The 23,903-nt window shown below is 35.6% G+C and overlaps 3 protein-coding genes across 3 annotated transcripts; all 3 read left to right on the forward strand.

Moving 5' to 3' along the window:
* The first annotated feature begins 1,136 nt into the window (after nucleotides 1-1,136).
* On the forward strand, nucleotides 1,137-17,390 carry LOC142982500 (facilitated trehalose transporter Tret1-like). Its single transcript, XM_076128977.1, has 9 exons — nucleotides 1,137-1,374; nucleotides 2,449-2,558; nucleotides 4,225-4,344; nucleotides 4,709-4,864; nucleotides 5,606-5,773; nucleotides 8,197-8,329; nucleotides 9,826-10,055; nucleotides 16,434-16,628; nucleotides 17,084-17,390. Exons 1-9 carry the CDS (start codon nucleotides 1,308-1,310, stop codon nucleotides 17,369-17,371), a joined length of 1,467 nt encoding a protein of 488 aa, XP_075985092.1. The 5' UTR covers nucleotides 1,137-1,307; the 3' UTR covers nucleotides 17,372-17,390.
* A 191-nt stretch (nucleotides 17,391-17,581) lies between these two features.
* LOC142982818 (uncharacterized) lies at nucleotides 17,582-23,255 on the forward strand (the record flags this gene model as incomplete). The annotated part of the gene is made up of 4 exons (XM_076129502.1): nucleotides 17,582-17,605; nucleotides 21,847-21,945; nucleotides 22,288-22,444; nucleotides 22,911-23,255. Coding segments are annotated over 4 exons (441 nt in total), but the record flags the coding sequence as incomplete, so codon positions are not given.
* LOC142982778 (uncharacterized) lies at nucleotides 21,210-21,761 on the forward strand (the record flags this gene model as incomplete). The annotated part of the gene is made up of 1 exon (XM_076129462.1): nucleotides 21,210-21,761. A coding segment is annotated over exon 1 (552 nt), but the record flags the coding sequence as incomplete, so codon positions are not given.
* Nucleotides 23,256-23,903: the final 648 nt, after the last annotated feature.

Here is a 23,903-nt window from a genome sequence, read left to right on the forward strand (position 1 = left end):
GGGATATAACACGATACCCTTCGGTAAGACTGGTTGTCAGACTTTCAAGCTTCTGACTACTGTTAACGACTGTCAAAGATCTTCGAAATTGACAGCCACAATTTAACGTGCCTTTCGAAACACGGAGGAACTCGATATGTGTTAGATTGTCATGGTCACCCATCACCCATCCACAGAACAACCTCGGCAAGCGTAGCTTAAGAGATCGATCCGCGCGGCTGTCGTTAACTAAGCCACGAGCTCCTCTAATGTCTAAAAATATAAATAAATAAATAAATTTTAACCCATTAATGTCCCACTGTTGGGCAAGGGTCTCCTCCCGTAATGAGAGAGGGGTTAGGCCTTAAGTCCACCACGCTGGCCAAGTGCGGGTTGGGGACTTTGCATGCCCTCAATAAATGTTTTTAACAAATGTTTAGGCATGCAAGGTTTCCTCACGATGATTTCCTTCACCGTTGAAGCATGTCATAATTATTTCTAATACACACATAACTTCGAAAAGTCATTGGTGTTTTGCCTCGGGTTCGAACCTGCGACCAATGGCGCGGGAGGTACCAACTTATACCACTCGGCTATCACTGCTGCACTAAAAACATGCTTACACTATATTATTGGTCATAAAATTTCTGTCTCTTTGTCAGGGAATATTTACAGTATTCTTTTAATAGACTTAAAGTATACTGCTGTAAAAGTTAATCATCACTAAATGAAAATAACAATGAATAAATTCTAACCAGACCTCAACGCAACCGGTTAATTAGACTTAAATTAATTAACTTTTAAACATTTACCCTCTTATACATAAACACATACTTTTTTATACTATACTATTTTAGTAAAAAAAAACTACTAAAATATGTTTCCTCTTTTTCATTTCGCTCAGGAGTGAAAGAAACACAATATCTTATAAGCCTTTCATAACTTCATGTATTTTTATGAATATGGCGATTAGATCATAATATATATACGAACAGACTGCCCCATATATAATCTTTAATTTATCTTCAACACTACACCAATTGACTACCAGTTACTATTAACAGTAGCCAAATATTTGCTCTCTACGATATTTGTACGCTTTATACTGTTGATACAAGTTTCTGAATTGAGTATATGAATGGGTTTTGAGAAGAAAACGTCAGTCGTGCCATGGCCGCGGCTGCTTCATAACGTATCAATTTCACTCCCAATTTCAAAGACCCACAATGTAAACAAACAGTTTTTGAAAACTATTTTTTTGCCCTTTTATAAATACCTTTTAAGGTTCAGTGTATCTGTTTTGTAAGTGTTAGTTATTAAAGTTTACAATGAAAAAGTATTATTTTTTGTTCGGGGAAGGCAGTAAGGTGAATCAAATTATTTGTGCTTTACTCAGTAAGTACCTAACAACTTTTTTTTTACTTTAATAAATAAATAAATTTAACCCATTAATGTCCCACTGCTGGGCAATAGTCTCCTCCCGTAATGAGGGAGGGGTTAGGCCTTGAGTCCACCACGCTGGCCAAGTGCGGGTTGGGGACTTTGCATGCCCTCAATAAATGTATTAAACAAATTTTAGGCATGCAAGGTTTCCTCACGGTGTTTTCCTTCACCGTTGGAGCATGTGATAATTATTTCTAATACACACATAACTTCGAAAAGTCATTGGTGTGTTGCCTCGGGTTCGAACCTGCGACCACTTGCGTGGGAGGTGCCAACTTATACCACTCGGCTATCACCGCTCTATTACTTTATATTATGTTTTTTTTTATTATGTATATAACTTCCATGTCACAATGTTAGTTACCGTACTCCTCTGAAACGGCTTCACTCATTCTCATTCTGAAATTTTGTGAGCATATTGAGAATGCGTCTGAGAATCGACCAACATTTTTTTTCATACTCTTAAGTGGCAATTCTTTTTGCCGGGTCAGTTAGTATTATAGTAAAAGTATTGCTTCCCTAAGTAAATAAATAAATAAATATAAACGAGTTTCATGTTTTGAAATTCTATGTACCCACTGTTGACAATGTCCTCACGCTTTAAACTACTATAGTTCATTAAAACTGACTTTTCAAAAAAACATACCTAGTAATACAATAATATATTAAAATCATAACTCAAAGGAATTATATAAAACGTTAATTAACAAATTTTTTATCATATGTGAAAAAAAATTGATTGTCTGCTTTTCTTGTCATGATTGACTATGCTGAGTGAAATGGATAAAGAATACATAACATTTCCATGATTCAAAAACAATTGTCAGGAACTTAACACAGTCCGAATCATCGACAAGTAGGTAGTATGCCTTAAAGCCCAGTTCCCACTGCAAGCGAAGCGGACCTATTAATGACTCCGTCAAACTCGCAAGCGCAAACTGCATACTTGTGTTTTATTTGTTGGTGGAAATACAAGTAAAGTGTATGAATTCATTTATTTCACCAGCAATTTTCTTTATCTAACAGTTAACCTGCCAGTATTTGCATACGGCGCTAGTATAGGATGGATGTCACCCATGACACTTCTGCTGCAATCAGAAAACTCACCACGAGGCACCCCACTCACAGATACTGAAGTAAGCATTAATAAATACATTAATAAAGTTCATAGAAGTAACAGTCTAATAATAATAAGCGGGACTAAAGCTGTAGCTACGATTCTGTGGTATTGACCCTAAAGGTCCAAAGCAGAATCACTGATATGAAAATGAGTAAAATCGAAATCAAATCATTTATGCGTTTAGGTCAAATATTGACACCTATGATAGTCGTTACAATTACTGAATCTACCACTAGCTCGAAAAGGGGGTAGAGCCTTATGAAAAGAGCTAGCAAGAAACTCACGGCCACTTTTTTCAATCGCCAAATGATTTACAATGTGATTGATCATGCGAGGAGCTCCCAACCATCAGCGATATTAAAAGAAAACTGTATTAAAAGAAAGCTTACTCGTATGCCTTAGCACCCACCATGTAGTGAATTAAATATTCTGTTGAATTACAGCCTCTTTCATGCTCTTCAAATAAATTCCATAGAGTCTTTGTAAATAACATGATAAAATATAAAACAGCCTAACAATATTCTACTACTACATCTGAGAATATCTTTAATATCAGCACTAAACGCTACAATAGTAAACCTTTAATCCTACTAACAAAGTTATAAAAATGTAGTATCTGGATATAACTTTGGGCTCTTCAGAATCAGGGTGTATTTATACTCTTTTACTCTTATACCATGTATCACATCCTCTCCGCAATATTTAAATCGCGTTGATGTCCCTCAAGTTTCGGCTTTGGCCCGCAATCAAATTCGAATCCGAGTCCTACTTCGGGTCAAAGCCAAAGTTTCCGAAGCGTCGTTACAACGTGAGTAAGGTCAGAGGCCTATCCTAACATTTTTTTGTTAGCAGACTATTTCGTGACGTCATAAATCGCATGTCCCTATTAGAAGCAGACAAACAATCTACAATTGCTGCTGAAACATTGATTGTTTCCAGTTATAATATTAAATTTTTAATACGGACATGCGATACAAACATTTATTTAGCCCATCATTGTCCTATTGCTGTGTGAGGGAGGGTAATATAGGCCTTGAGCCCACCAGACTGGCTAAAGAGGTTGGATGGTGGGGACCTATTCAAACAATATGTCAAAAAGAAATTCACTACACATATAAACTGTGCATACTCTAAGTAGTGCTTAATTTCTACCTACCTTATAAAGAAACATTTATCGATATGTTAAGGAACCAAAATATCTATAATCATCGTCCGAGGTAATTTATTAAATTCTTGCAAGTTTATTGACCCACTTAGTTGATGAAAGCATCCCTTTTCGACATTATAGCTTAATTTTACGAGTACGTAGTACAGTAGGTTTATCAGTATTTAACTTTAGCAACTTATTAAAGACCGCCCGCGACTTCGTCTGCTTGGAAACCCTTCCCATGTAAATCCCGATCCCTTGGGAACTCCGGGATAAAAAGTAGCCTATGTGTTATTTTGGGTCTTCTGCTACCTATACATCAAATTTCATAGTAATCGGTTCAGTAGTATTTGCATGAAAGAGTAACAAATATCCATACACAAATTCTCACAAACTTTCGCATTTATAATATTAGTAAGATTTGAGACGATTTTTAAATAAATTATAATCGACATTACGGAAATTGTTTTTTTTTTCAAACATAAATAAATATTTCTGTTTAGTTGTAAATTTTCCTATTTTTTTATATTTCCAGGTATCATTGATGGGAGCAATAGGTTATTTAGTCTGTGTACCAGCAGATTTCTTAATGGCAATACTCAGTGATAAGTTCGGAAGAAAATTCACCATGTTCTTCTTGTCATCTATGGGTTTTGTAAGTACATTTTATTTTGATATCTTTTCTATCATTATTAAAGGCCAACTTTACATATTAGGTCGGGGAAAAAGTCTTTTCGCATTATAGTATGCATAAACTTGTAATAAAATCTCTTTGGCTTCAAGAATCACAAATGAGTACACGGTCCATTAGGTTTTTTTCAGTGAGCTCGTGAGGTACCCAAATATCGAGTTTTTTTGTTTAGAGAAAAGATTTTATTACAAGTTCATACATACTATGATGCGATAAGACTTTTTCCCAGTCTGATATAACCTATCTAGTACATGAAGCGACAGGAAATGTATGGATAATATCCCAAAATTATAAGTTAGTAAGTGTTAGCTAAATAATAATTTTCCAGTTCTGTTGGGTGATCAAGCTATCATCTATGGAGACTTGGGCCTTTGTTCTAGCGAGAGCATTAGTTGGTCTGCTAATGGCCGGGTCATACGTCACCTGCCCTATGTACACCAAGGAGATCAGCGAAAACTCTATAAGGGGGATGCTGGGCTCTTTGGTAAGGACAAAAAATATTTAAGGTATTCTTGTGTAGCGTGAATCTGCTCTTTAAATAGCCGCCTTTACACACGCACTCTATCGCACGTTCTTAGGAGCGTACAAGATTACGCGCGGTCTTCGCTCGCGATTTCCTTCACGAGTTTGACAAATGAGCGCGGCGCGTGGTTTTTCCTTTCCCCTTACACGCGCGCTCTTTCACGCGCGATTGTTATTTATGCGCGATAGAATGTGTGTGTAAAGAGTGATAATGAGAAGATTAAAGCTATAGTTTACCATGACGGCTAAGAAAAGGCTTGTAGATTAGGAACGCTCACAATAATATGACTTCTTTATTATTATGCTGATTAATTATTTTCTCACGATGTTTTTCTTCCCTAATTTAAGTTTTGCATGGCTTAAACAGAATGCTGTAATTATTATTGATGAGTGCTTATTTTGTTTAAATTGTTTCAACCCATTTAAATTTCTCTCAACAAACATACAATGACGAAAAAAAAAAACAGTCAAACGACGAAAATACGGTTTTTTTGTCAGTTTTTTTTTCTGGTCATGGATTTTGTATTAAATAGCCTGGTCTAGACTAAGCAAGCAGCCTCGCGAGACAATATCTCAGTCTCTTTTCTATAAAATGAATATGAGTGAGACTGAGATATTGCCTCGCGAGGCTGTTCGATTAGTCTGGACCCGGCTGTTGAAGAATGAAAAGTAATAAATATTTAATTTCGTCAATTTTTTCCAGGTAGTCATATTCCACACAACTGGTAATCTATTCCTGTACATCATAGGAGACCTGCTAAGTTACCGCACAATATTATGGGTGTGCCTGTCATTACCTGCGATACATTTAATTTTGTTCACCATGATGCCGGATTCCCCTTCATATTTAGTGAAGAAGGGAGAATTGGAGGTAAGGGCTTCAAATAAATTATATTAAACAAAAAATGAACAGCGAAATCTACAAAGATTCGCAATATTATATTTCTACTAGCTGACCCGCGCAACTTCGCTTGCGTCACATAATGGGTCATAATTTTCCCCGTTTTTGTAACATTTTACGTTGCTACTCCATCTAATGACCGTAGTGTAATGTCATAATATAGTCTGTCCATATTATTTTATGTTTCACAGCACTTTCAGAAATGAATCAATGTTTGAATATTATGAAACTTCAAACTTGTATAACTTTCAAAGCGATCTTACCGGTTTTGTGGCATACTAACTATTGCTTCAAATGACTAGCTCTATCGATACATGCCACTTTTTTTTTTGGATGATCTCTTTTTGACCGCTTTACACACGTCAGACACAAAACGGCGAAAAATTGGACCCGTAACATATTTCACCGCGAAAAGTTAACCGTTTTCCAGTGTACTATTGTACGAGTACATGGGTAATAATTCTTAGGAATATCGAAAGTTGAAAATTTAAAATTCATGATTGCAATTTGGAAAGGTGATTTTGTGTGCAATCAAAATAAGTATTTTGGTTTTTAGAATTTAAACAATGCGTTATTGTATTTATCTTGGATCAAAACCAAAGTGGTTATAGCAATAAATAGCATTGGTAAGTTGGGTCATAGATGCATTTGAAACGCATCGGGATTATTAAAATACTAGCTGTCCCGTGCGGCTCCGCTCGCGTGAATGATTTTTTTTTACTAATACAAAGCTTAATTATTCCTTAACAACAAAATATGCTTTTTTTCACGAAAAATATTCACAAAATTATTTTTATTATTTTTATCTTATATAACTCGCGCTAAAGCATATCCGCCATTAAAACTGTTGCCATGACAACGGAATTTTGTTAATTCAATGTCATTATAATATTGATTATTCGCGACTTCGGTGGCGAAACCTGAATTTTCCCGGGAAATGCGTCATTTTCCCGGGGTAAAAAGTAGCCTGTGTCCTTTCTCGAGTATCAAACTATCTCCATACCAAATTTCATGCAAATTGGTTCAGTAGTTTAGGCGTGATTGAGTAGCAGACAGACAGACAGACAGACAGACAGACAGACAGACAGACAGACAGACAGACAGACAGAGTTACTTTCGCATTTATAATATTAGTATGGATAATTGTTTTTGAGTAGATTACTAACACTAGCTCGTTTAATACATGATACGTCCAGACGTTCATTCACTGACGATATATGCATTACAATAGGTGCCGTTACACATACGCTCTTTCGAGCGTGAAACAACAATGGAAAGAGCGCTCTTTCCATTGTTGTTTCTCGCGCGAAAGAGCGTGTGTGTAAAGACACCTAATGCTCGTTATTTGCATTCTCTTTAAATAATTGTTGTCTAGACGAATTCATTAAAAGGCGCGTACAATTCGACTTTTGGGCTGATCGGTTAAAACAAACTCCGTGGCGCAGTGGTCCTAAACCACTGCGCCACGGAGTTGGCCACGCCGCAACCATTGCGTCAGGAGCTCGTGGGTTCGATTCCCACTCGGGACAATTATTTGCGCGCTCTACAAAATTAAATAATTGTTTTGGATCTGGTTGTACTCTGTGTCCGTTGTTTGTATGTTTATAAAAAAGCCAATCCCCCCGCGACAGAAAAGCAATTCTTAGTGCGATAGTTGTCTTTAAAAAAAAACAAAAAACGCATTTTCAGAGATTCAACTGTTTACTCTCCATCATGTGATATTATTCAGGCTTATTTTTATTTATATCTTTACAAATATTAACACAGTTGTTATGACTATTTACATTATATAATTCAAAGCATGTAAATCTAGTATTTACGTCACATTCGCTTTGTGTGGCAGTTTTATATTATTTAATTTAATAAAGATAAAGTTTGTGTCAATAAACGTGATTACTACTGTGCAAATATATTTGTTTAAGAGTAAAATTAGGCTTTACTAAGACTTACTTTTATAGTCTATCGTCGCTAGTGATAATGGTGATAAATAAGTGCAGCACATGTTTTGATTAAAGTTAAAACAAATGTATTTATAAATCTCTTTCATCATTAGCCTAGCTTTTCTTCCAACTATGCCGAAGTCAGCTTCCAGTCTCAAAGAGCAAGCCGTGAGTTACTTGCCTTTTCTTCTCACGAGCAACCAGCTTTTCCAAAACAGACAAAAGAAATACAATATATGACTATTTCAAATACTTTGTACGAAGTTTACGAAATAAAGGATATTTTGAATTTGAAGTGACTGCCTATCGGACCTCCACAAGCCAGTTACCTACGCTATAACAAGATACCCTTTAGTAATTTATATGAGATGATGATGATGTCTTCATCATCATCTCATATAAATTACTCAAGGGTAATTCATGAATAATTATATATAATTTCCTGCATTTCAGAAAGCTGCCAAGGCCTTGGCGTGGCTCAGATGTAGACAAGAAGACGACATCGTAGTTCTAAATGAACTCGATCAAATAAAGAAAGAACAGAACAAGGATGATGGTAGCAGTAAATTCGCTATAAAAGCTATTCGTAAGTTTGCTTTTCATTTTTATAACATGCCTGCTGTTGTTGCTATTGAAGAAGAGGTCATTCAACCCCACAAATCAGTAGCTCGATTCTCTACTACTATCAGTCGATAGTAGTAGAGAATTTCTCGATGACTGGTCGGTTGTCAGTAGTCACTGACAACCGACCAGTCATCGAGAAATTTTGTATGAAAATCTGATCAGCGCCTCTGACTTGCGTAGTAAAAACTTTTTTGGCAGTACATTCTAAATGTCAAAATTTCGATAGCTAGCCGGTTGTCGGTAGTCGATAGTAGTAGAGAATTAAGGTACGGTTCCCACACAAAAATTTTTTGGTTCCATTTCATCCCAGAAACAGAAGTAATAGGACTAAGTAGCTCGTTCAATTTGTTCAATAATTATTGATTTATATCTTAATTCTCTGGGATTAAGACGTTTACCTTGATTTCCTTGATTTCACGAGTTGCCCCTGATTGATATCATTAGCCAACCTCTATCGAGGATCGAGTCGATAGAAGCAACACGTAATAATAATATTGTCATTACTAAAGTTTTAGCTGCTAAGAGTTGCCAAATATTAATATTTTATTTGTATTAGAAGTGGTTGAGAATTGACATTTATTTTTTAAATACTCTGGTAGATGAAACTGAATTTTAACGGTAAATTCAATAAGCATAAACACTGAAACCTTATCTACGTCCGCAGTAGCTGATTTATGGACACGATGACTTTTCAAACATTACGTTCTTCAATTATCTTTTATTTATTTGAGGGTATCTGTAATGACACCTGGGAGTCTTATGTTATCCTGAATATCAAAGATTTATAGCTTAAAACCTTTAGCTCATAAATTACATTTATTATGAATTAAGCGAAATTTCTATTTTTGCTGCTATCTCTATGTTTACCTTTGCCGTTGGAGAGAACATAATATTTAAGTATATTTAATAAGATTTTATTACTTATCTCGTGACTACCGGATCTCGATGTTAACTTTCATTCTTTTTGTAATCAAAGATTAGAATTTTATGATACCTGTTTTTGTATGCATCATGATAAATAGTGATTTTTGAATACCGGATTTTTATTCGCACGTGACATTGCAGTCCCAGCCAAAAAATGCTCATGCACTTTTTATAGTGATCATAAAAGCTGATACTTATTTAATTTGATTGATTTGGTTGATAAACCGGAATTTTGGGAAATTGCAATCTATATTCAAAACATCCTTATAGATCTCACATAATTTTCCGTGGTAAAATGACATCACTATTTTAATCTATTTTTTTTATAACCCGCCTTTTCTTTCCCACTGCAGAGCAAGTGTCTCCTCCCATACGAGGGGGGGGGGGGGTTAGGCCTTGAGACCCGCACTTAGCTAGCGTGGTGCTAGCCAAGTGCGGGTTACAAATTTTTAGGCATGCAAGGTTTTCTAACGATGTTTTCGGTCACCGAAATCCGATGCCAAAATAATTTATTTGACATTCTTTTTTTTTCAGTATCAGATAAAATCCTGTTCAGAGCATTCAAAATATCATTAGTAATAGCATTAGCAAGAGAGTTCTGTGGAGCGATCCCAGTGATGAATTACGCCGGTGATATATTCACTATGGCTTCAGAAGGGACTGGTATAATCCTGACTCCTAACCAACAGGCCATGATGTTAGGAGCTGTGCAGGTCTTTGGGTCTTCTCTGACTTTCGGTACTGTTGAAAAAGCTGGCAGAAAGGTAAACATTACTCCTGATTATAATTCAGATTGAAATTGGAAGCCCCATACACTAAAGAAGATCCTTTTGAAAAGTATTTTGATCCATGTTTGGAAATTAGTTGCAGTGGTCCCTCGCACAGCATCTCAGCCCTGTAGAAGGGACCATTGGAATTATTTTTGAATCACAGTAATGGGTATGGCTCCATCCCCTTACCTATTACTATGATGGAATATTAGCTTAAAAACCATGTCTAAGATTAGATAAATGGACAAATGATAACTTTTAAACCCTGGCGTTGCATGTTTAAAGTATGATAGAATACGGGAATAAATTTGTGTTCGCGTTAATTTCTGTATTCTATTATGCATGAATAGCCAAATGATGTATTTACTATTCTAGTTAACAAATAGTGTGCTTAGACTTTCTTTTATTACAATCGACACGTCACAGCGCTCTAAATATCGATGTCAACCATTACCGTAAAACGGGGTGAATAGAATTCGCGGGGTGAATAGAAAAAAAATCAGGAATTTTTTTAAGGCCAATATTTGAGTACTCCTCGTTGAAGAATTTTGTTCAAATTTGAAATGATTACACGTCGATATTACTGCTCTGCGGTGTTATAATTGTTTAAATGTTTAAATTGATATTTATACCCAAAAAAATGCTTTAAAGTCAACCGTCCTCGAATGCCTTAATGGACCATATAAATTTTTCAAAACTTTGGATTTATAATAATAATAATAATTCTTTATTGACGTAAAATAATAACATTTACAATATTGAATTCCCTGATACCTGCGCTAGTAAAAACTGTATTGCTGGCATCAGTGTCTTCCCCTAATGAAGTTGCACATTGTTACATCAATTTTCACAAAAGAGTATAATACTAGTGAGACTAACTATATTAATACTTATAAAACATTCTTGCAAAGTGTGTCTCTGTGTGTGTGTGTGTGTGCGTGCGTGTGTGCGTGTGTGCATGAGTGTGTGTGTGTGTGTGTGTGTGTGTGTGTGTGTGTGTGTGTGTGTGTGTATGTATGTGTGTGTGTGTGTGTGTGTGTGTGTGCGCGCGCGTGTGTGTGTGTGTGTGTGTGTGTGTGTGTGTGTGTGTGTGTGTGTGTGTGTGTGTGTGTGTGTGCGCGCGTGTGTGTGTGTGTGTGTGTGTGTGTGTGTGTGTGTGTGTGTGTGCGTGTGTGTGTGTGTGAGTGTGTGTGTGTGTGTGTGTGTGTGTGTGTGTGTGTGTGTGTGTGTGTGTGTGTGTGTGTGTGTGTAAGTGCGTATAAAAGGTCATGTTACTCTAAGGAGATTTTCTACAGAATCATAGTCCATTGATTTTAGCCACGTAGATATAACTTTTTTACTTTTATTATTGTTGAGTTGGTATATATTCTGTGATTTGTTGCATTTATTATAAATATAAGGAGCCAAGAAATTGTAAGATCTATGACCAAATGTTGATTTCATACGAGGCACGGGCCAGCGTTTTACGCGTTTTTGTGGCAGTGGCAGTCCTGGTACAATTTTTCTGTGGTATCTTTGTAAGATTTCGCACACAAATATTTTCCTAACTGATAGTACTCCTGCTTCTTCATAGACAGAAGATGTTGGATGACGATATGGTAAGCACAGAAGAACTTTAAGTACTATGCGTTGCGCTCGCTCTGCTGCAATCATATGGGTTTTCGCAGCACCTCCCCAAGCACAAATGCAGTATCTAATGATACATTCGCATAGAGCCCGATATGCTTGTACTAATAAAGTTCTATTAGCTACTCTGCGTAAATTTTTAAATACATACGCCATTTTTCTGATCCTTGTGGTAGTCACCGTGAGGTGTGTAGTCCAAGAAAGTTGGTCATCGAGTGTTACGCCCAAGTACTTTACGGTACTCACCCGAGCAAGTGTGGAGCAGTCACAGTCTAAATGATTTACTCCCCTGTTACACGGGTATGTATGTATCTTAAGGACCTGTGACGTAGCTGGCTTACCTATTGATGTTTTTGTAAAGCAGATATAATTTTTTTTACTTGTGTTAAGGGATAATAGACTATCTTCAAGCCAGGAAGTAACCCTTGCCAAACCAGTCTCAGCCTGTTTGAATACCGTGTTCCATGTTTGACCGTGGAAGATTAACGCCGTGTCATCAGCGAACATGAGTATATCCAGGTATGGCAGAGCGGCATCCTTACAAAGATCATTAATATAAATGAGGAATAATGTAGGTCCTAAATTACTACCCTGCGGCACGCCATATATACACTCATGCTCGTCACTCTCGTAGTCAGCAATTCTAACGCGTTGTCGTCTATCAGTTAGGTAATCGGTGAACCATTTCAATACCACTCCTCTTATGCCAACATTTTCCAATCGAGTTAGTAGGATTGGAATTGAAACTGTATCAAACGCCTTTTGGAGGTCTAAGAAGACCCCCAGGCATTTGTCTCCTCTGTCTAAATTCGTGACTACGTTCGATGTTAGTGATAGAACAGCATCCTCCGTAGATTTGTTCACTCGAAAACCAAACTGGCAGTCACTCAAAAATTTGTTGTTTTCGAGGTATTTCATGACCCTTATGTTCACTACTTTTTCTAGTATTTTGGACAACGTTGATAGAAGGGAGATAGGGCGGTAGTTACTTGGCACGTTCTTTTCACCTGATTTGAAAATAGGGCACACCATAGCTTTTTTAAATAATTGAGGGAAAACACCATTGCTTAAACTTAGATTGCACAGAAATGTGATAGGTGGGACAAGCGTGCTGAGATTCTGTTTAAGTACTTCGGCTGTTATTTTGTCCCACCCCGGTGCACTGTGAGATTTGAGTCCTAGGATAATACCCCTTACTTCGTGAGGATCTGTGGGCATGAGCGACATGGTATTTAGGGGCGATGTATTCACAGTAATCGCTTTTCGTGATAGTTTTTTTTCTGTTGTATTCATCCTGCATAGTAACTCATTGGCCAGATTACTACCAACACTAGTGAAAAAATTATTCACTTTGTTCATAGATTCAACTGGTGTGGAGTCTATATTCAGTAATTCTGTGCTTCGTTCGTTGGATTTCTTCATTTCACAAACCTCTTTAATAGTATTCCATGTCTCCTTAATGTTACCCTTGCATTTATTTAACTTTTCTTGGTAGTACTGTCTCTTTAAGCTTTTTATAATATAATTACATGTATTTCTATATTTTTGATAAGACCTTTTTAGTTCTAAGTTGTTTGGCGATAATGTAGTGGCTTTATGTAACTTATCCCTTTTTCTAATGCTTATGATGACTCCCTTTGTTATCCATGGTTTAAGTGGTCTTTTTCGGTTCGTTGTTCTTACTATCTTCGTATTATTGTCAATAATGTGTTTTAATTTATTTGTTAACATTTCCGTAGCGATATTGACATCTGTGACCTGATAGAGATGATCCCAGGCCGCGTTGGTTAGTGATCTTCTTAATGTTTCATAGTCTATTTTTATTTTGTTATGTATAGTATTCCTTTTCCTTATATTTGACCCATTTATGTATAGTAGTATAGGGCAATGATCCGTAATTGTTTGTTCAAAAACAATTGTTTTACATTGGTGAGAACATTTAATCATGAAATGGTCAAGACATGTTCTGATACGTGTAGGTTTGTGTACTCCTTGTTTTAGACCGTGCATTGCCATGAGGTTTAAGTAATTATGGGCTATACTAGATAAATTTTCAGGCAGTGTATCAATATTTATGTCACCAGTAAAGATCACGTTCTTAGTTCTGGTTTCTCGTAAAATGTCATCAAGTGATTCCAGGTAGACATTTAGGTTTTTAAAACTTGGAGGTCGATATGAACAAATTATTGTATAATCGGGCTTTACAGAGACAACTAGACAATTACCTTCCAAAACTTTCGGTTCGTAGACAGACGCTATAATTTCATCTCGCACATACACTACTAGGCCATCATTTTGGTTTAGACTGTGTTTGGTCCAGTAAGTGCAGTAGTTGTTTATGTTCGGAGGTGGATTATTCGAGTTTGTCCAGCATTCAGATAAAACAATTACATCTATAGGCATATTAAGTGCAGATATAAATGCTACTAAAAGATCGATATTGCAATTTATACTCCGAATGTTGACACTTAGAATCGTTATGTCACCCTGAGCTCCACAGTCATAATTAATCAAACTGGAACACAGACTGGTATCACCGAGGGACAGACATTCAATCTTGTTTGTCGTATCCACCTCTTTTGTTACAGTTATATTGATATTACGATCGAATTTTTATTGTAAGTTGTATAGACCCAGACATTGACAGTAGGAAAGTCATGTAAGTCATATGCCATAATAAGTTTATCTTATTAATCAATGAATAAAGATTTGACCAAAAGATTCCGTACGTGACCGGTATACCAAACATGAACTGTAAAAAGTCTTCGTTTCGATTTAAAATGTATGAAATAACTTGTATAATCATGGTGTGTGTGTCTGCGCTCGCAATATAGCTTTGAGCAGTCGTTTGTGTGTATAATATGTAGTGTGTGTATTGAATGTATATTCTGATTGCAAATGTGTATGTAATTGATGATGAATAGTGTATAAGCATGCACATTAAACAATCAAGAAGTTGAGATATTGAATGAATATAATATGAAAACAAACAAAATGTTTTAAAAGCCAGTAAACTAACAGAAAATATTGTAAAACTATTTAGAAACAAGTAACATAGCAAGGCAGTAATTAGTACGAATGAATTAGGGTCGCTTATACTCGTATCTAGTCACATTTTCTGCAATTTAAGAGCTTCAAGGTCGGACTCTTGATCTATTCTTCTTGCCTGCGCCCCCTCCTTCTTTTTTATATAAATTTTACCATGTGAAGTCCAATGGTAGGCATAATCATTTAGTTTCGCGAACTCTCTTGTCTGGTAATACAATTTCTTAGTTTTATAGGTAAGGCTCTCTGAGACAAATATGGGATTGTTGCCGGGCAATTTAATGTGGGAGGTGTTTAGCCGGTTGTTCTTGTGTTCACGATTGTACTTCTTTATGTTAGTAAAAACTTTATCTTTGGTAATAATTGACGTGAATTCAGCAGTTATCGGCCCGCAAAATTGTGGATTCTTAATGTTGCTAATTCGATATACATCTCTTAGTTCTACCGTTTGAATTGTTGTATTTGCCACAGATCCAATTTTCTGAACTATATTTATGAGATCCTCCTTAGTCTCACCTGATATTTTAGGAACATTGCGAATTTCTAGGCTTGCGGCTTTGGAATTTCGTTCCATGACCTCAACTTTTTCCTCCAGAGACTGTATGTAGCCTAATGCAGCCTTCCTTTCTTCATCGAAATGCGCCAATCTGCTCAACAGATCGTCATATTTATGACTTAGAAATTCTACCGTGGCCTTTAGTTCCGTGTTTTGAGCTTTTATCTCGTCTAGATTGCTTTGCATCGAACAAAATCTTTCACTCTGATCTTTCCTTAACATTGTAATGGAAGACATAATATCCTCACGAAGAGCTTCTAAATGAGATGACTGATCACACTCATGTTTGCGCTTTTGTCGTTTGGTTATTCTATCTAGCGTTACCTCTGATTTGGGCGTAGTTAAATCAGGCTCAGAACTGTGGTGAGCGATACCTACGGTGTTGCTTTTCGGTGGTGTCCGCTGTGAACTCATTTCGAGTCCGAGTTCGTGCGCCTGTCCTACGGTATTAATCTTAGTAGTTGCGTGTTGCTCTGCTTTTTTCCACAGGCGTTTAGTCCTGCGCAAGCGCAAACGTCAGTGTCAGATGCTAAAGGTGAGATGGTTGTGACTCACGTGCGTTAGACAGAGACAGGTAGCGTGCGGTGCTCTTCTCGCGTCGCTCGCCGCAGCACTCGATCTCTTGCAGAACTATGCGCGCCTGGTACTTTGCGAGTGTAAACTTTAAGTAAATTTGGATATTTGTTATGAATATTTGAGACAAAAATTAAAAATTAAATTACGTTGACACGTCCATTCGGAATAGCGGTCCGGGGGGAAGAGGAATTTAAAGTGGGATTTCTTTTCTAATGAGTTGTTTGAAGTGTTTATCTCTTTAGGTGTATATTAATCTATAAAGATACAATATTGTTAATTGAAAAAACGTTTTTAAACACAATTTTTCCATTCACCCCTTTGGTCGTTTCGATTCACCCCTATCGCTGGGTGAATAGAAATTGACCATTTTTTAAATGAAATATCGTAAAATTATGCATGTTCTTGGACAAATATAGTTTTAACTCTTTTTTCATGGCGCCGGACATGATATAAAATAACCCGACAATAAAAATAACAAGTTATTCGCAACAAATTTTTAGGACAAAGTTGAAAATCGTTTCTATTCACCCCGTTTTACGGTACCTATAACGTTATTGTTTTTCCTACAGACACTGTTATTCATCACAGCCTTAGTATCAGGACTGAGTATGGTGGCCCTCGCGTCTTGGTTCTTGGCACGAGATAATGGAATCCACGCTCCATCCTGGCTGCCTATAGCAACACTTTGTCTGTGTATCTTCTGTGATTCGTTCGGTCTAGGACCCATGTCTGTCATCATTACAGGAGAGATATTTTCGTTTAAGGTAAGATAATATTTAAGTATTGGTTTCTGTTCCACAGTTGAATCGTTGACTATAAAGGATCATAGATATTCTTTAAAAATAAGAATTCCAGCTTAATTCTCTGTATTTGTGTAGACAGTAACTCGCTTCTCGCCCTTTTGGCAAAGATCAAAGTGTTTAGACAGTAACTACCATGATTTTTATAGTATCAAACGATTTTTATTTTTCTGGTTTTTGATGTGTATTTTATTTTAACTTTTGCCAGACGATGCTTATTAAACAATTAGTTGCAAAATATAACCAGTTTGGAACAAAAATATAAAATAAAACAGGGTTAACGCAATAAACGAAATGCCAAAAATACTAAAAACTTAGCTTTACAAAATAGCACCTCCTAAAACAGCTCCTCTTTATAACGGCCCTGTTTCCTATCATTTTTGTTTTGTGGTTTTATAAGTATCTATTAAAATTTCCAGTACCGTGGCACAGTGATGGCAACAGCCATGGCATCAGCATCATTGTCTGCCTTCCTTCAAATGCTGTTCTTCAAGCCCATCGTCAGTACCATAGGGATTCACGTCGCCTTTTACGCATTCGGTGGAGTCTGTCTCATCACGGCTCTGTACGTGATCTTGTGCATACCAGAAACCAAGAAGAAGTCCCTTGAAGAAATATACGAATGCTTGAAGACAAAGAAGGAAAAACTGTTGGAAGCGGAGAGCGGGACCCAGGAGAAGAAAGAGAAAGAGAAGAGTCAGGTGTAGAATAAAATAGTAGAATAGATAGTGTCCTTTTATTTACAGTTACTTTTGCAATACACGCACGTAAAGAACAATTCAGTTACGTCTCCTCCTTAGAAAGAAATTTGATTACAATCAAAATTTACAAAGAATGGCTGTTGATGGTATAAAAATAGCCAATATGCAATTATCACTAAACACATCATTTAAAACCTTATTGTCACACAACAAAATATTCTTGAGCGCCTAAAAGACTTGGTAAGAACCTTTTAAGTACTTTTCTAGTTTGTGATATTTTTCTCGGCCATTTTATCTTGTACCGCTTTTGATAATAATTCGATGGTTTACCTTTGAAATTTTACCTAAAAGCTGATTCAACCTCTCAATTGTCATTGCTTTAAACAAACGCAAATTGTAATAAAACAATAATATAGTTAGCCAATAGCACGGCGAGCTCTTTAGGGAGGGCGGCGTCTACTACAAACACTCCATATACATTCATCTTACTAAACGTAGCACGGTTCAAACGAAGCACGTTCCTGCAAAGCCTCTTGCTTCCCACTGAAACAATATTACATTTTATTTTAAAATTTCCTTCGCTATTTCAGCTACTTTTTTACACACATAAAATCACGCTGTTTTAAACGAAGATGTAGGCAGTGGTAAATGAAATACATCCAAGTCCTCGCATTTTCAATTTAATTCCCATGTAATAAGGGAGAAGCCTATTGCCATTAAACAAACACGTTACCAAACTTTAGAGTATCTTTGAGAATACTCTAAAGGCTCGCCCGAACCCGGTTTCCTACACGAGACTTTTAGTTTCTTGCTAACTCTTCTTATAAGGCCTTTTCCGAGCTAGTGGTAGATTCACTAATTGTAACGACCAGCATAAGTGTCGATATTTGACCTAAATGAATAAATGATTTGATTTTGTTTGACACGTCATGACTATCAGCAGTCCTATATACTATATACTTCAGAAATTACCTGTTTCTTGGTTAACCAGTAATAAATGCGCGCAAGTAGAATTCACATCTTCAATGTCCATATAAATCTCCTCACATCCTCTACAGAAGAAACTGATGAACGTCAAATTCTTTAGAGCCCATGTCGAAGTTACGAAGCCGAGTGAAAAGAAGGCACTCTTATCCAATCCCTGAAGAAACATAATTGTTATAGTAAGCTTTCCGTTTGCATTTGTTGGAATAAAAATAAATAATTTTAACCCATTACTGTCCCACTGCTGGGCAAGGGTCTCCTTCCGTAATGAGGGAGGGGTTAGGCCTTGAGTCCACCACGCTGAACCACCAAGTGCGGGTTGGGGACTTTGCCCTCAAAAAATGTATTAAACAAATTTTTGGGCATGCAAGGTTTCCTCACGATGTTTTCCTTCACCGTTGGAGCATGTGGTAATTATTCCTAATACACACATAACAAATACAAACCCTTGAAAAGATTCCGCTTTTTACCATCTCCAAATATATTTCAACATACATCAAGCTATGAAATAATGTGTCAAATGAATGGAAAAATATCTGAAACAGAATTTAATTTTAATACTATTATTTCTTTCTCTTTTTCATACATGTTATAAATCCCATATGGTAGTGGGGCGTAGCAGTGGTAAAGTATTTCTGTATTTTTATTATTTGCTAAATTATATTTTAACTGAGAATATACTTAAATGATTTTTTTTCTGCTGCTGAAGACTTTCTTGACGCTCGAACAATAATTTTAATTGCAACAGATTTGAGTCTATACAACTGGTGGTCTTAAATTCCAAAGCATTACTCTACAAGTTTTCTCTAAGTAAGAGTGTAAATCAGTTGTTCTCATATTGTGTAATGAATTATTATGTGTTACCTTTTAATTAGTTTTGAGGATTCATTTATACTGTTATAAAATCTTACCGATATTTGGGAGACGTTTTTGGAAATTTCAAACGCTTCTAGTATATCCTTATAAGCTTTCAATAGGTCTTTAAATACATTTTCTTTATTTTCACCACGTTCCAAACAACGTTTATTCTGATATTTGACCTCAGAAATCCAAGCTGATAATACATTACTTATAATTTTGTTTAAACAGCAACCGTACATTAAGTAAGCATCGAAATATATCAAAGAAAAGTAATACAACGCATAAGAAATATCATTTTTGAAAATAAAAAACAGAAAATAAGTAAAGAAGTGTGAAAGAAAGTGAACCCAGTTTTCTATGACCAACCGTTTATATTTATCAAAGTGGATTAGTCTGATAGAACTTTGTATTTTTAAAATCATCCGAACATATTTTTTACTAGAAATGATATTATGAATGTAGTAAACGATAAACGCGCACATATAAACGGTGTAGCTTAAAGAGAAATTAACAAGCATCAAAGTGTTGAACGCCATAAGTTTGAAATGAGACGTATTTAAAACATGATTAAAATTGAACAATGCAAACAAGCCTGTACCGAAGAACCCGACGACGTTATTGAATAAAACATTCGGAGTAATAAAATTATCTTTGATGTCAAATTTTGATATGAAGAACATGTACTGCATAATTCGTAAAGGCAAAAGGACACTTTGTAAGTCTTTGTCGATAAAATTGTTGATGGATGAAGGTTTGAAGATGGTAACTTTGGTCATTGTGTAGGCGACAAAAATATATTTTGTAACAATAATATTTACTAGTCGTTGACATCCGACAAGCACAAAGACAGGAAATAGAATAAAATATTGATTTTAATTACGTTGAAATGACAACAAGGCGTCATTAAAAATCTATTTGTTAGTTTGATATTCTTTTGTTATGACAATGGGCTTGTTCTATTAAAAAAATGTGGTAATGAAACCACAAATCAAACATTGACTGCCTTCGTGGTTTAGGTCGCCACGCCAATACCATTGCGTCAGGAGGTCTTGGGCTCGATTCCCACACAGAGTAATTATTTGTGCGATCCACAAATAATTGTTTCGGTTCTGGATGTACTTTGTGTCGTATGTTTGTAAAAGTCCCCGCGTCACAAGAGCAATTCCTAATGCGGCAGTTGTTTTTTTTTAAATAAATTTCGAAAACATTGACGGTAGGTTTTTACGGTGTGATGTTTAAATGTTGAAGTGTTTACATAGATACCTATTAAAAATATTAATATAATTGTTATAGACTTAACGTTGGATATCAATAAAAAAATTATCTGTCTTTCACCAGCACGCGATATGATAAATTTAATATTTTTAATGATAGATCATAATTCTACATTTTATTTATTGAATCCACTTCGGGAAAACTATAAATGAATATGATTACGATATTTATCAACTTATAGAGCCCTTTAATATTTAGTTACTTGAAAAAATCATACATATTTTGTCCTACAAACATTAAAAAGTAAATCTCATGTTCGATTTAATTTATTTGATTTGTTCAATTAACTAGGGCAAAAACAGTCGAAAAATAAATGTTATGCTTTGATCGCTTATGTTTGCATAAAAATATTTGCAAGTAAGTAAGTGAGTTTTGACAAATTACATTTCGGACTCGACCTTCAATTTCGAAGTGTCAACATCCTATGCTTACATTTTCTGCAATAACATTTCAAGTTGTACCTACCTTAATTACAAACATTTAAAAGATGTCTCGTCCATTCTTAATCTATTTTAGCTACAGAGCAGTCTGCGTACAAAATATAATAATGGAAGTTAAAGTCGGCAACGGTGCTTATAGTGACAGTTTCTTAGACAAGGAATTTCAAAAGATACTCCTACCTATACGAGTCACGCAATACATATTTTGCTTATCCAAGTTCAAGATTAAACATAATTGTATCAGACCTAACAGTCTGTTTTATAATATTCTATCTTTCGTCGGTATGGCGATCTTCATGTTATTCAATCTCAATACAATCACTGTTGGAAGAAACTTTAAAAACCTAACCGTCAGCAAGTATATGTTCGTCATGATTATCCTAAACGCCGTTTTGTACGCTTCAGCTTTCTTATTATTCTACATTCTCAACGTTATACAAAGTAGACAGCACGTAGAAATGATTTTGCATATCCAAAAAGCTTTCAGAATCGTCGATTACAAGAACTACAAGAAGTACATTTCTGTAAAATGGGGTTATATCCTGAGAAATTCTGGTGCTTATTTTATGTTTCTTATCGCCAAATTAGATATATTTGTAGCTACTTACTTCTTCTCTTTGGTTTATTTTGATGTCAATTTGACGTATGCTAGGACTATTACGGACTTGATAATAGGTGGCTTGTCCGCTTGGAAGTCGGAGTTACAGTATCATACTAAGCGCTGTTTGGAGCTGAATGTTGATGAAGAAGAAATTTGGAAGGATCTGTGGCAAGCGTACAGTGACTTGATGGAAGCATTTAATATATTCAAGACTGTGTTCCAAATCTCAGTAAGGTTTTTTTTTAAGTTTCTGTTGAACAAACAAGTTTGTTTCTTTAATTTTTCTTTCAGTAAAATATTCTTTAATTTACTTGTTTCAGGTTTTATTTACGACGTTAGACACGCTATTCCACGCATTACTGTACGTCCAGTCGTTTATAGAAGTTGCCCATTCTCAGAACCTAACGAATGATTTTAGTGTAAGTAACGTTAATCTATCTGTCTATTCAGTCTTTTTCTCCCTACGATTAAGTCTTCCCCCTCAGTACGCCATTTTTTACGATCAAGCGCTTGTGTCATCCATTGCAATCCTATACATTTCACGACGTCATCCAACCATTTAGATATAAGCTTTCCTTGCGTTCCATCGCCGCCAGTCCGTTACTGCTTTGGTCCACCTAACGTCTTCACATCTTGGCAAGTGCACTGCCCATTGCTATTTCAGATTGGTTGCCATTTGAATGAAGTGCGGGTTGAGGACTTGGCATATCCTCAAGAACTATTAGAAACATTAATTTAAATTTTTGTGTATTTAATTGCAGGAAGTGTTTCCATTGATCCGTTTCTTTGCTATTATCTGGGTGATAAAGAACATAGTGCTCATCAGAAAGTTCAGTATCAGTTGCGACCAGTTGTACAACACAGTTAACGATGTTGATGCTGATTGCTGTCAGTTGTTGGGCATCAACCAAGACTTAAGTTAGTGGTATAAGCACTGCATAATATTTCAGAATTGTTTCTAAGTCGTTGTCAGGCCAATCATTTATTGCAGTATCGCTTAAAGTACTGTATACTAATCACTACAGTGTACTGTTATGGCAGCAGACTCTTCCCACAAGAAATAAAATTATATTTTTTTTAAATTCCTGAATTTGTTTCTTGTTTGATTTCTCCAATCAACATGATACAATAATATGTGATTGTAAGTGCAGGGATCATTTAAAAATAATAATTTAGCCTTTTATAGTTTATTTACGTTTTTCTATAATTGTAAATATTTTCTTTTTTGTCATAGTCATAGTCTAGCTTAGTATAATAGAAATTTGTATCACCAAAATCCAACTCAAATACGATTGTAATACTGTCTCTGTATGGTAAAGGACAATGGCAATAAATAATAGGATTAAAATTTACTCTTCCTTTAACTATTAATTCGTCATTTCAGCGGGAAGCAAGCGTCTCTGCAAGCAAGTATTACACATGAACCGAGGGTCGTTCAGTAAGATGACTGCTTGTCGCGTGTTCACCATTGACGCGTCACTATCAAAGAATCTAGGCGGACTAGTGTGCTCTTACACTATTGTTTTATTACAGTTTACTGCATAGTCTTGGTTATCATCATTCACAGTTTTAGTCTACTCACTGCTAAGTACAGTGCACGCGAAAAATAATTATACATTTTATCATTTTCAAAAGCATAATTTAAGTATTGTTTTAAAGAAGTATTTAAAATGTGACAGTGTACATGTACATATTTTTGAGCCTCGATATTTTTACTTAAATTGGCCCATGTTATAATTCTCGGTTGTTTTTTAAAAAAAATCTTATCTCATTAATGTTAAAATTTTAATGTTAATTAAGGTTTTAACCAACTTTTATCTATACTAATCTATACTATATACTATAATATAATATATAATATTTAATATAATATAATAAAGCTGAAGAGTTTGTTTGTTTGAACGCGCTAATCTCAGGAACTACTGGTCCGAGTTGAAAAATTCTTTCAGTGTTGGATAGTCCATTTATCGAGGAAGGCTTTATCATCACGCTACAACCAAAAGGAGCAGAGAACCAGTGAAAAATGTTACAAAAACGGGAAAAAATTTGACTCATTCTCTCTTATGTGACGCAAGCGAAGTTGCGCGGGTCAGCTAGTAACAATATAAAAGAACATTGCACTATGCGTATTGACAATTCTGATTATCGTTGTTAGATGGATGAAATAAAAATTCAATAATTTTTGTGATTTATTGAACTATTTGAAAATTTACAAAATACACGAACAGTTAGCATAATCTTACTAAATAAAATTACAAAACAAGAAGTTCTATCCATTTCCTGAAGCGACGATAACAAACCACTTAGGTATGAGCCGTTTATTAAGCTATAAATACCTATTTCAATTGTATTTTTTTACGAGTAATCTATCATAAAT

Source organism: Anticarsia gemmatalis, chromosome 22 (assembly GCF_050436995.1).
Source record: "Anticarsia gemmatalis isolate Benzon Research Colony breed Stoneville strain chromosome 22, ilAntGemm2 primary, whole genome shotgun sequence".
In the NCBI taxonomy this organism is placed as follows: domain Eukaryota; kingdom Metazoa; phylum Arthropoda; class Insecta; order Lepidoptera; family Erebidae; genus Anticarsia; species Anticarsia gemmatalis.

Bases quoted from the DNA above. Each gene is read 5' to 3' on its own strand.
- LOC142982500 (XM_076128977.1), top strand. From the start codon at position 1,308: ATGAAAAAGTATTATTTTTTGTTCGGGGAAGGCAGTAAGGTGAATCAA. The intron at 10,056-16,433 runs GTAAACATTACT...TTTTTCCTACAG, and splicing joins TTGAAAAAGCTGGCAGAAAG to ACACTGTTATTCATCACAGC. The intron at 16,629-17,083 runs GTAAGATAATAT...TAAAATTTCCAG, and splicing joins GAGAGATATTTTCGTTTAAG to TACCGTGGCACAGTGATGGC.